Source organism: Pristiophorus japonicus, chromosome 11, assembly GCF_044704955.1.
Source record: "Pristiophorus japonicus isolate sPriJap1 chromosome 11, sPriJap1.hap1, whole genome shotgun sequence".
In the NCBI taxonomy this organism is placed as follows: domain Eukaryota; kingdom Metazoa; phylum Chordata; class Chondrichthyes; family Pristiophoridae; genus Pristiophorus; species Pristiophorus japonicus.
The window spans coordinates 64519194-64532613 of record NC_091987.1 but is presented as its reverse complement, the minus strand read 5'-3'; the positions used below and the strand labels follow the sequence as shown (position 1 = coordinate 64532613).

At 42.5% G+C, this 13420-nt stretch overlaps 2 protein-coding genes across 3 annotated transcripts in view; both read right to left on the bottom strand.

The window, feature by feature from the left end:
* Positions 1 to 1303, bottom strand: part of LOC139276050 (thiamine transporter 1-like) — a 36657-nt gene extending 35354 nt beyond the window's left edge. For both annotated transcript variants that reach the window (XM_070893457.1, XM_070893458.1), the window contains exon 1: positions 952 to 1303. In XM_070893457.1, the coding sequence (XP_070749558.1) occupies positions 952 to 1101 (150 nt within the window). In that variant the 5' untranslated portion in view covers positions 1102 to 1303. The remainder of the gene's footprint in view (positions 1 to 951) is intronic.
* A 1387-nt stretch (positions 1304 to 2690) lies between these two features.
* The window catches only part of f5 (coagulation factor V), a 166967-nt gene continuing 156237 nt past the window's right edge, over positions 2691 to 13420 (bottom strand). The window contains exons 23-25 of the mRNA XM_070893456.1: positions 6538 to 6686; positions 5349 to 5531; positions 2691 to 3024 (exon numbers count right to left, since the gene is read on the bottom strand). Of these exons, the coding sequence (XP_070749557.1) occupies positions 2881 to 3024; positions 5349 to 5531; positions 6538 to 6686 (476 nt within the window). The 3' untranslated portion in view covers positions 2691 to 2880. The remainder of the gene's footprint in view (positions 3025 to 5348; positions 5532 to 6537; positions 6687 to 13420) is intronic.

Below are 13420 nucleotides of genomic sequence, written 5' to 3'. Positions count from 1 at the left end.
AGGCACATTTGGCCGAATGGCTTTCTGTGTTGTATCATTCTATGACATAGAGACACCCAGGACTCCGGCATAACATTGTGTGTCTATTAGTTTGCATACATCTTAAATTGCTGATCCAAACAGATCTTGGTGTCTATTTGGAGGATTTATCCACCAGTGAGGCAACCATGCCAGAAACAGCATTTTTCAAATCACCAGTTTTACAAACTTCAAAACAAGACAAAGCTGCAATTAAATATAAAAACAAGTCAGACTAAGTTGCCCGGACTCGGCCAGGACATTCCTATTTTACAGCGCTGCCTGCCAAGTTTCAATTTCTACTACCTGACTACTGGGCAGTTTTTGAACGAGAACAATGTAACATGGTGAGGGCATTTACTTTCCAAATGAAGTACATAAAAAAGTACATCTTACGTAATTTAAATTTTTTCTAAATAATCTATAGTTGAATGTAACAATATGCAACAACCGTAGGGAGGGGAAAGACATCATTTTGTCATGTTAGGAGGATGCGCCGTTCAAAGGGCGCTTGGATCTGACGTCCTTTTTGCTGACTCATACTCATGACCTTCCAGTATTTAGTATTCGGCAGTTCCTCCTATCGAGATGTGTGACCTTCCAGTAACACTTTGAAAACAACGCTGCACCGTGTCCCGCCAACACGACCTTGGATAGTGCAGCAAAGATCTCCAGGGACTCAGAAGTCCAGTGTTGAACTTAAAGATATTGGAAATACAAAACAAAAAAACATCCCTGGCAGTCACAACAGAAACACTGAAGGCTGCATATCCTCTTTTAAGTTGAGAAGTAACTGACGGCACGAATGTTGGCGAGTGCAGCTTTAACACCAGTGCACGCTCTGTACAGACCAGCAGGATACATTTCAACAGCAGAGCACTGGGGCATCACACGGCAATTGCGGGCCTGCATCCTCACATGTTTCTCACTCACCTGCTGCTCCGTCAGGTTCTTGTCGGGTCCCAAAAGATAGGGAGTGAGGAAAGGTTCCGAGGGGCGGACATTGGAGAAGAAGCCGCAGACACAGAGCACGGCGGTGGGGCAGAGCCAGCCGGTGTGGGGGGCCTCAAAGGCGCTGCCCATTGCAGTGTGGCGGCTCCGGGCTCGGCCTCTCTCCCGGGAAAACCCACCGGGCTCAGTCTCTCCCGGAATAGCCACTAGCGCCCCGAGCGTTTTAAAAAAGGCAACTTACACCAGAGTGCACGCCTATTGTAAAAACATTAATTCTAACATTACTTCAAACCCACTTAAAAACACACACAAGACCTGCGCGCAAACTCTGCAACCCCCGGCAACTGAACCGAAAAGACGGACCGCTCCGCCTGCTCTTTAAATAGCAAATAGCAGAGCGGAATTGGGAGGTGCGGCCGAATGTCATCACAACGCGCCGTGACTGGAGGAGGTGATGCAGTTTGAGAGGCTGGGCTGTGTGCTGCTGTCCTTTATCTCAGTGGCACCACTTCGTGCACCAAGTGTAATAACACTGTAGTGTTTCCTCCTGGCTGTCGACAAGGACGTGCGACGTTGTATTAGTGCACCATTATCATCATAGGCAGTCCCTCGGAATCGAGGAAGACTTGCTTTCACTTTAAAAATGCACTTGAGGATTGCAAGATCTATATGCATGTAAAAGGGTCAGTACTTTGAACAAAAGTCTCCTCATAGCTCCCCCCCCCTCCATAAAGATGCTTAAGATCTAAAGCACATTATGCGCGTTCGGCTCGCTTTAAAGTTTAGGGTTGTGAACTGTAGGCGATGTAATTCCTAAACGAACGATTTTTGTGAAAACTAAGTAACTCAGGATTCGATTTTGAAAATGTATACTTCTAAAGACAGTGCACCACAGTGTGAAGACCCACGCGTACCACTGGATAATATTGGTTTTCGACATATTTCACCCACACCTCCCTCAGACACTGTTATATGGAATAGGATGTGTTTAATAATAGAAATGTACAGATTAGCAGCATCGTTTCACAGTACGCTCTAAGTCTTGCCTTATATATTTAGGTTTCGGGTCTTGCTTTAGACATTTTCTCCGGCACGGCGGTGCTAGTTCCATTAACAGACCGAGTGTCTCATGTTTAGATGGTGCCCATACTAACTATACGATAACATAGCCCGGGAGTGTAATAATAGTATCCCCTTCTGATCTGAACTAGATATTAATGTCTTTCACATGTTCTTCAATCTCCTTGGAGGTAAATATTTGGTGAGATGAGGACAAATACGAATTGTTAAGCTTCTTTATTTCACAGCAAGTGTACATACAGAAGTTATAATCAGACTCACTTAATTCAATTAATACAATTTGTCTTTGTACAATACAAAAATAATCAACACACTATATTACCCGCTCCCCTGCTGAGATGATATTGTCGACACTCCCACTGCCTCCCTTCTCTCCTCTCCTCTCCTATCTCATTCTTCTCTCCCTAACCCTATAACCACTCCTTTCTCTTCTATCTACTGTTAATATTGATAAACTCCAAACAATAGTAGAAAGAAAACCTGTACTTTAAAATATCTACAGACAAATTCTAAAGTACTATACATTGATGCATTTTACGTAACTATTAAAAAAATCTTTTGGCAAAACCAACTATGTAATATACGATTTAGATCCAACCAACATCAGCTGTGTTTTGATGCTGAATTATATTGTAATGTTTTATAAATTTATCCAAACCAAAATAACTAGTAATAAAATGTAACCTGATTCTTCAAATCAGCATTACTTCATCCACTCTATGTTGTGTCCCCTGTAAAAATGCATTGATGATTTTAATTAGAAAAGTATTTTTTTGTCTTTTTACAAAGGGTTCTCCTTTCTTCTGCGAATGCCCTTGAAAAGACCTTCATTCAAAAATCACATCCAATGAATTCCAGTCGAAGTGCAATGCCCTTGTTCCAACTTTTCGGAATAATTCGGATATATTTGGCAGAAATGGGTGGATTGATGTAGTTTTTCTTGTGTCTATTATCATCAGTGTTTCCTATGAATATCTAAATTAAAGACAATATCAATAAAAAATTCAGTTTTGTTGAAGTATTCTTACACAAGTGGACAGGCTACCCTCATCCTATACTTGAGGCTCTTGCATTCAGTTTTATTTCCAAAACACTGAGCTCTTTGGAGAAATATTTAACTGGGTGTTTTTCCTTTTCCTTGGATAAGACCCAACCTTTCAGACCAAATGAGGATTTTAAGATACTATTTGACCATCAGCAGCCATGGACTCAACCAACACCGACACTGGTGATTGTCATCTTTCTCATTCCTGGATGATGATGTGGTGCCATTCATTTCCTAACCCAGTATTGGCTGAATACAAAGCAGAAATGAAAAGCACATTGGTCCTCCAGCCACTGCAAGAGTGTCTCAGGGCCTACACCAACCTCCAATATCAGTGTTCGAGTGTGGTGCGATGATCCAATTTAGGATTCTTTCTAATAATTTAATTGTAAATGAGCAACCTATTGCTTCGGTAAAATATTGAAAAATGTTACTAATAAAGTTTATTCTTTGCAAATTGGTATTGATATAGCTTAAAGAATACAATATTCATTTTTCCTTTTAATATGCTTTTTCAAATTGAATTATGCAGGTTACCATGGAGAAAATGAAGATGATATGATTTACTAGAGGGAAAAGTGATATTAAAGCATAATGAACGAAGAAATTAGTGTTATTTTAACAAACACAATAAGTTCTATGTGGTATAAAAATAATTCTGGCCATATGTAAAATAATAAATATTCTATTCATCTTTTTGAAGAGGCACTAGGATTAACAATTCCACCAACGTGCAGTAATTGGCAACAGGGTCTGTTGCATCATATACCTCAGACAATATTTTTATAAAAACTCACCACAAGGTCTTTGGCCAAGAGCACTGACAAGTCTGCATTAGGGATCACTATACCCCCACTTACTAATTTAAAAAAATGCAAGGTCAAGAGAGTGCTTCTTTTCCCTGATGGGACAACAATTCTAAGAAAATATAAATTATAGGATGATTCCATCCAGCTTGCCCCATTGCTTAGTCGATGTTCAGGATAGGTACAAACTATTTTTATTGCTCTTTTCCCTTGACAATAAGCAAAATAATTCCTCCATATTTCTTTTAAAATTACTCATTTTATTTTCTGCAGAAGGTGCTAATTCATATTCAGATATAGTTTCACATGCACAGACTGGCAACTCTCCAGCAACTTGTTCCAAGTAGCCAATTTTCATTTGTGAGCCTATTTGATCATAAGTAGCTTTACAGCCGAACAGATCTGGTTATCACCAATGATCTACAAAAGTGCACTTACCTGATGTATGTGATTTACACTTCAGCCCTTTAAATACAAAAATATTCTGCATTCCACATAGATAAATGCTACCAAGAATTAATTTTTTAAAATGGTGTTAAGGTACAGATCAGCCATGATCTGATTGAATGGGGAGCAGCCTCTGGAGTGGTGGTGGTGGGGGGGGCGGGGGGGGGGGGCTTACTTCTGTTCCTATGATCTTAAATAAAAGCTATTTAAAGAGGAAATGCATGTTTGGGTACAATGAGTTTAAACATGCCGTTTAACTTGGAAATATATATGACATCACAGATTAATGCAAATGTACGTTTACGTATTGAACTTTCTAAACTAATTGTAGACAATCATGCAGATTTATTGTGAAATGTTTATTTTTTATTAAAACAACGCATTAAAGCTTTATCCGATTTATACATATTTTATGTTACAGAGACCAGCTGTTTGTAACAGGCTCTCCTGTTGCTCATTAACAAAGATATTGAGGCTTTATAGAGGATATAATGCAGATTCACTCGGATGCTGCCTGGTATGAGGAAATAAACAGAAAGAAATATGACAGAAGTATTTAAAATGATAAAAGGATAGAGAGACAGAAGCAGACTGTTTCTAGTAGTTGAGATATCTAGAATGAGGAGCTATAGATGCAAGGTTAAATGTAAGAGATATAAAACAGAGAGCAAGGTAAACTTCTTTACATAGAGAATTGTGAGGCTATGGAATTCACTTCCAGGCTTAGTGTTTGAGGCAGAAACAATGTCAGCATTCAAGATTAGATTGGATAGGTGGTTGAAGAAAAATGGGATGAAGGGATATGGGAACATGGTAGATAAACATGGTTTGGGTTATTTGCTCAAGTGGAAGGTAAACACCAACAAGGACTGGTTGGGCTGAATGGCCTGTTTCTGTGTTGTAACTTCTATATATTTCTACGTAATGTCACACCAGCACTGACAAAACAGACATAACATTCTTATCTTTTCCTCACCACATTCAACAAGTTATGTTCCTACCTTTTCATCCACATTTGGCTGATCTGTATATGGTAGCCATATTTCTCCATTATTGCTAAAATGCACAGCATAGGTTTGCACAAACATTGCAGTGGTGAAGGACTTGGCCCCTTGCGTAATAATGCCACTTATCTTCATTTTCTTCAGAAAGTTAACCTGAAGCCATTGGTTTAGATTTTGTTTCTGGTTCAAAAAAAGGACACACAGTTTTTTTTAGGGATACTTTAGTGACATGGCAGAACACTGAAATTTAGGTAATTGTTTTACACTTTATATTAACATTACTTGTGTTATCTATACCTGTATAATGACATTAAGTTTGTGTCTCTCCCCTGTATACTCTTCCCTCCTGAACACCATTCCCCACTCCTTTGTGTTTGTGCCATCCAATGTGAAATAAATGAAAGTGTTTGAACTGGCAAACAATGCTTACGTCAGTGGTTTTATGCATCAGTGGAGTGAAGACTGACTGATATGACATGACACATTACCAAGGATAGCTTGGAAGGATATGGTTGTGTAAAAGATTTATGCTGTAGTGACCTTCACAACTATGTTGTGCTGCAGAATTCGACTTTGCCCGTTTTGGACCCTGGAAACATGCAAAACATAATTTCGTCCCCACGAGGAGAAACCTATAAAAGGGGAAGGAGACATCTGTGGCCTTTTTTTCTGCTGGGAGCTAGAGGGATAGTTACTGTCGAAGATTAGTGGGCCAATAATATAAAACAACATCTCCAACTCATCATAAGCAGTAAGACAGATGACCCCACTGTACAGATGATATAAGATTTGTGCTGATGCTCAGCATTGAATATTAGATACTAACATTTATTAATAAACATAACATAAATCTTGTGGTGTATAGAAGAACTCCACGAGGCTGAGTACTGTGAGCTAAACTTAGTGTGACTTTAGTCTTCTTTATTACAACTCCAGAGTGCCTAAACAACATGGCAGCCAACCTTTTATACTGGCCCTGCAGGTGTGTGTGCAGGTGACCATTAGGACTCCAACAGTCATGCCCTCTGGTGGTAAGTATTCAAAGTTACATACATAACAAATCTAAAGTTGAGTCCTTAGTATTATCAAAATGTGTTAACTTATTACTTGGATGAGATCATTTTAATATAAATTAGTCATTTAGTGATCAGGCAGATAAACAATTGATGCTCTATTTCCTGCATACATTTGATTGCCACGCATTATTTCCACGCAGGTCCAGACGTGCGCGTGATGGTTGCCAAGAACCCCACCAATATGACATCAGGAAGGATGAAGCAGTTATCTGATCATCTGTAATATTTCGATTCTCCATTCCCAGGGGTTGTGAGCAATCTGAAAAACAACAAAGAGTTGTGCGTGTGTGTAAATAAACAAAACCAAAACTCTGCAGTCTATATTCCACTAATTTTAGTGAAAATGTACATTGCACTACTTTATACTCATTTTCTCTTTCAATAAAAATAATGAAGAGATGAAACTATTGCCCTATATTCTCCCCTTCCACGGTCTGGTGTGCATTGTTTGTAGCTGAAAGACGACGGTCATATGAGAACCAGCAAGGATTTGTTGAAGGCAAATAAGTTTTTGACTAACTTGACTGAGTTCTTTTATGAAGTAAGAGAGAGGGCTGATTAAGGTAGTGCGGCCGAGTTATGTGGACTTTCAAAAGGAGCTAGATTAAATACCACATATGAGAGGTTAGCAAAATTGAAGCCCATGGGATTAAAGAGGCAGTGGCTGCTTGGTATGAAATTGGTTAATAGACAGAAAGCAGAGAATAGTGGTGAACAGTTGTTTTTCAGACTGGAGGGACGTCTACAGTATTGTTCCCCAGGGGTCAGTATTAGGACCACTGCTCTTTTTGATGTATATTAATGACTTGGGTAAATAGGGCATAATTTCAAAGTTTGCAGAGGACATGAAACTCGGAAATGTAGTAAACAGTGAGGATAATAGTAATAGACTTCAGGAGGACATAGACAGGCTGGTGAAATGGGCAGGCAAATTGCAATTTAATGCCGAGTAGTGTGAAATGATGCCTTTTGGTAGGAACAATGAGTAGAGGCAATATAAACTAAATGGTACAATTTAAAAGGGGATGCCGGAACAGGGAGACCTCGGGGTGTACGTACACAAGTCTTTGAAGGTGGCAGGACAAGTTGGGAAGACTGTTTAAAAAAAATCATACGTGGATCCTTGGCTTTATAAAGAGGCATAGAGTATAAAAGTAAGGAGGTTATGCTAAACCTTTATAAATCACTGGTGAGGCCTCAGCTGGAGCAGTGCGTCCAATTCTGGGCACCACACCTTAGGAAGGATGTCAAGGCCTTAGAGAGGGTGCAAAAGATATTTATTTAGAATGGTACAGTGATGTGGGACTTTAGTTACATGGAGAGACTAGAGAAGCTCGGGCATTCTCCTTAGAACAGAGAGGGTTAAGGGGTGATTTGATAGAGATGTTCAAAATCATGAAGGGTTTTGATAGAGTAAATAAGGAGAAACGGTTTCCAGCAGCAGAAGGGTCAGTAACCAGAGGACACAGATTTATGGTAATTGGCAAAAAAAAGAGGCGAGATTGTTGTGTATGTAGGCACCTTTAATAATGACTCCACGAGGCAGGGTATGATACTTAAACTGTGTAGACCTGAGTGCAGACAACAAGCTGTGTGTTCCTTTTTATACTGGGTTACCTGCCGTGTGCAGGTAACCCTTAGGTCTCCAGCAGCAGCACCCTCTAGTGTACAGACAAGGTGTATACAGTGTAAGGGTACATTCAGTGTTGCATAACAGTGTTACAGACATCACACAGTAAACAGGCATGCATACACAACAACACTTCCCCTCTAAGCATTTTTCATATCCTTGTCGTCATGTCCAGGGGAGGTGATTAGTGGTGGGCTATGGGAGGTTGTGGTGAGGGTTTGAGGATTGTGTGGTTGCCAGGTGTGACCCCTGTGCTTGAGGCTGGCCTTGTACATTTCCCCTCCCTCACACACAGACTATGTGGGTGTTCCTGTTGTGGGATCCCTTGGGGGGGGTAGCCACGGCAGCAGTGGGTGGTGTGCAGGGCCACAAGACTGGGTGGGCTCCTTGTCCACCAATTGGGATGAGGGTCAAGTCATCCCAGGGTTTGCCAGGGGAGCTGGAGGGAATTGGCCTCATGCTCCTGGTGATGGCCCTGATGGCCAGGGGTTGTAGGGCTGGTCTGGTGCAGATTGCCATTGGTGGTGCCCATTGACCACTTGTCCCTGTAGTGGGTCTGCTCCCACTGGCTGTGTGTGTGGCCTGCAAGGGGCATCACATTCATTTCAAAGGTCCAGGCTACATGGTCAGGTAGCCTGCCTGGACCTGGGGGTCTCCCACAGGGGGATTCCATTGGCATCTGCATGGTCCCTGTAGAACCCAATGTCCTTTGGCAGTGTCCTACCGGTATACATGACACCTTGGCTCTGATCACACAGTCGAGCCTGCATTATACATTCTAGCATTAGCATCACTTTTGGGTGTCCTGGTTTCAACAGACATTAGGCATTTCACATTCTCTATCATTATTGTTTAGCATAATGAACTTGTTCTTAACCTTACTGACACCTGCATTCATCTCATTAGTCACATTAGTTAAACCAGCATCACAATTCATTGTTACATTGCATACATTTTCATACTTGCACCCTTTAATCGCATCTTTAGCTTTAGAGTCCGTGTATTCAAATAGTTGAAACTTCCCCTTTAAATTTCTTTGGTTACCGGTCACCTTTAAGGGAGCCTTCAAATCCAATTGGCCGCTCGGTGACACGTGATGCTCCTCCATGCTCACTTGTGGTATGGCCGCGGCCATTTTGATTACAAGTTTTTCTCCTTGTGCTGCGGCTGCCATTTTCTGGCTTTCCTGCAGGTAGGCTGTGGTGCTCTTTCATTCCACAGGTTTGACCCTGGACATCGGGAATCCATTTCTTTCGACGCCGTTCACCTCGGAGTGCTGCCTCAGCTCGGAAAGTGGAGTTTGGATCCTCGGTCTTGGAGATTTCGCCGGGATGCTGTGGGTAGTCGATCTGGATAGTGGAACCTCCGGATGCAGCAATGGATCCATGTTCGAGGCCGATTGCCGGAGCCCGGAGGCCTGGGAGCAGCTTCGCTTGGACAGGATGCCGTTGTGGTCGATTGGCGGGATTCATCCAAAGTTCTTCAACAGTCGCTTGGCTCATCACAGACTGGCTCGCCCCTGTGTCGCTCTCCATAGAAACTGGGACCGTCGACGTCTACTTTCATTGTCCATGGAGAACTTTCGGTGGAGCAGGTATGAGTTCCATACTCTTTTTCCAGGGGTTGAGCTACTTCATCTTCCTCTGTGTCGGAGCCCCGTTGATCAGCCAACAAATCAGAGACACGGTGAGTACAGCTTTTTCTACACATCCTTTGAAGGTGCCTTTTCTCTTTGCATGCATAGTCTTTGTAGCGGCGCTGGTGGGCCCTGTGGTTTCGTCCACAGCGCCAGCATGGGGCTAGCCGGTTTGCCCCATGTAGCGGACTCAGGTTTGCGGGACTCAGAGCAGCATTTCTGCCCTCAGAAGCATCAATGCGGTGCACTGCTCTCGTCGGTTTAGAGTCCCTTAGTGCTTCATTTATGTGGTCGCCAAAGTCACACAGTGCAGCCAGTCTCCTTAAGTGTCCCAATCTTCCCCATCAGTAAATTGCTGAAAGATGCTGAGATTCGACATGCTGAGTGTGTGGTTCGTAATCTCATATTCCCATCGCCAGTTGTGTATGTAGGCACCCTTAGTAATGACTCCACGAGGCAGGGTATGATACTTAAACTGTGTAGCCCTGCAGTCCTTTATTTGCAGCTCCTGAGTGCAGACAACAAGCTGTGTGTTCCTTTTTATACTGGGTTACCTGCCGTGTGCAGTTAACCCTTAGGTCTCCAGCAGCAGCACCCTCTGGTGTACAGACAAGGTGTGTACAGTGTAAGGGTACATTCAGTGTTGCATAACAGTGTTACAGACATCACACAGTAAACAGGCATGCATACACAAGAGATGAGGAGAATTTTCTTTACACACCGAGTTGTTGTGATCTGGAATGCACTGCCTGAAAGGGTGGTGGAAGCAGATTCAATCGTAACGTTCAAAAGGGAATTGGATAAATAGTTGAAGGGGAAAAATTTGCAGGGTTATGGGGAAAGGGCTGGGGAAATCAGACTAATTGGATAGCTCTTTCAAAGAGCCAGCACAGGCACGATGGGTTGAATGGCCTCCAGTTATACTATATGATTCTATAATGATATATTCTCCTAGCCATCCATCAATAACACTTTGAACTGGCTGCAAAAAAAGTACTCAAGGGGATCTTAACACTTATGCAAGAATGGTCCACAGTGAATCTGCTTCTAATTTTCCCTCTCCCTGTGGACAACGTGCCTGGCTTCCACTATTAGAAAGAACAATGGCATTACATTAAACACTGACAAATCCCCAGGACCTGATGGTTTCCACCCCAGGATTTTAATGGAAGTAGGTGAGGAAATTGCAGATGCATCATCTGATTCAGGAATTATCCCTCTAGATTGGAAAATTGCAAATGTAATTCTATTATTTATGAAAGGTGAGAGAAACCAGGAAATTGTAGACCTGTTAATCTAACTTCTATTGTGGAGAAGTTATTGGAATCTATAATTAAGGATTGAGTGACTGAGCATTTAGAGAAATGAGAGCTGATTAGAGACAGCCAACATGGATTTGTAAAGGGTAGGTCACATCTAATGAACCTAAATGATTTTTTTGAGCAAGTAATTAAAGTAGTAATGTCTATGGATATAGTTTATTTAGACTTCCAGAAGGCATTCAAGAAGGTTCCGCAAAGGCTAAAATTAAAGCTCGTGGAATTGAAGGCAAATTATTGGTCTGGTTAGGTGATTGGGTAGGTGATAAAAGACAAAGAGTAGGGATAATGGGTATGTACGAGAATTGGAAGGAAGTGACTAGTGGTGTCCCACAAGGATCTGTGCTGGAGCCTCAACTATTCATTATGGCCTGGAATTTGCAGTTAGCGGCAAAGCGAAGGCATTCGGTGCTGGCCCCGAAGTATGTTTGCACAAGGATCTCGCAATCCGAGTGTCAAGAACTTCGGGTTTTCCGACCTTCAATTTAAGTCAACGAAATATAGTTGGAATCCCTTTGTGCAAACTGCTGTGTCATCAACAGGCTGTCAAAGTAACCAATCAAAATGCAGAGTTCTCACTGTAAAGTCCTGTCCCCTCAGTACAGATTCACACAAGGCATGTAGTGAAGTCAAGGTCACTCTGGACCTGCACCTTATATACCTGTCTTTTGCAAGTGCATCCCTGGTGGTAAGGTATGCTGGTCGTTACAGGTCATATCTTATTACAGTCATGTATAGCATACAGTTATATGTAATAATGTAAGATACATGACACTCACAGACAGGGAACAGTGAAGTGAGTAAGTTCTTAAAATTCTAAATGTTTAAAAAATGTTAGAGCGCAAAACAAAGATCGGGGCTCTCTCATGGGGAAAAGGCAAATCTAAAATAAAGATGGACAAACTTTAAATAAAAAGTAAAAAAACTAACATTTTTCTTTAAAATGTTCACAATTATTAAAATGGGCGAATTTCACACTACAGAAAATTAAAATTAGTTTTGCCAGGACCTTACAATTTGTTGTGTTCAGAATAACTCCACAAGACTGTATATTGTAAGCTCAAACTGTTGTGACCTTGGTCTCTTTAATGTAACTCCAGAGTAAGGAAGCAGCATGGTAGACTGCTGCCCAGGGTGTGCAGGTGACCCTTGAGTCTCCAATAGGTGCGCCCCCTGGTGGCACAATAGTAAAGATTACATACATAACATCACTCCCCCCAAAGTCTTAGGTACAAGTTGAGGTGATCCGGGGCTCTACGTTCCCGGGTTGATCGCCTGAGTTGAAGTCCTGGTATGCGTGAGTTGGTCGGATCATTGCTGCACTGTAGCGCGGCTGGTCTGATCGGACTGTCGGGCATGGTGGGTTCATCCTCGTGGTTGACAGCGAGGTTGATTGTTGGTTGGGTGTGTGTAGGTGGATTAATGATGGTAATGTCCTCTTCAAACTGTTCTTGGTTGTCAGTGAATTGCAGTTTGATCTGACCCAAGTGCTTTCTGCACATTTGTCCATTCAGAAGTTTGACAACAAACACTCTGTTCCCCTCCTTGGCTAAAATAATGCCAGCAATCCATTTGGGACCATGACCATAATTAAGAACAAACACCGGGTCATTAACCTCAATGTCACGCGATACAGCCGCACGATCATGGTACACATTATGCCGGTGACGCTGGGTTTCTACGTGGTAATTGAGATCCGGGTGGACTAAGGAGAGCATGGTTTTGAGTGCTCTCTACATTAACAATTCTGCAGGGGGAGCCCCAGTAAGTGACTGGGGTCGCGACTGGTAGCTGAGCAGAACCCGAGATAACCGGATCTGCAGGGAACCGTCCGTCACGCGTTTCAAGCTCTGCTTGATAGTTTGGACTGCCCATTCCGCTTGACTATTGGATATGGACTTAAACGGGGCAGACCTGACGTGCTTGATGCCATTGCGGGTCATGAACTTGTTGAATTCCGAGCTGGTGAAACATGGTCCATTGTCACTAACAAGGGCATCGGGCAAACCACGGGTGGCGAATATGGCCCGGAGGCAGCGGTCGTACATGATGACATTATTATACATTCAATCCATTTAGAGTAAGCGTCCACTGCTACTAGGAACATCTTTCCCAGAAAGGGGCCAGTGAAATCTACGTGGACACTGGACCACGGTTTGGAGGGCCAGGACCACAGACTCAGTGGGACCTCCCTTGGTGCATTGCTCAACTATGAGCAAGTGTACGCATGACTCCAATTCCGAGTCAATACCGGGCCACCAAACATGCGACCTGGCGATAGCCTTCATCATGACTATGCTTGGGTGGGTACTCTGTAGGTCACGTATAAACGTTTCCCTGCCTTTTTTTTGGCAAAACCACGCGATTCCCCCATAGGAGACAATCCGAATGGATGGACATTTCATCCT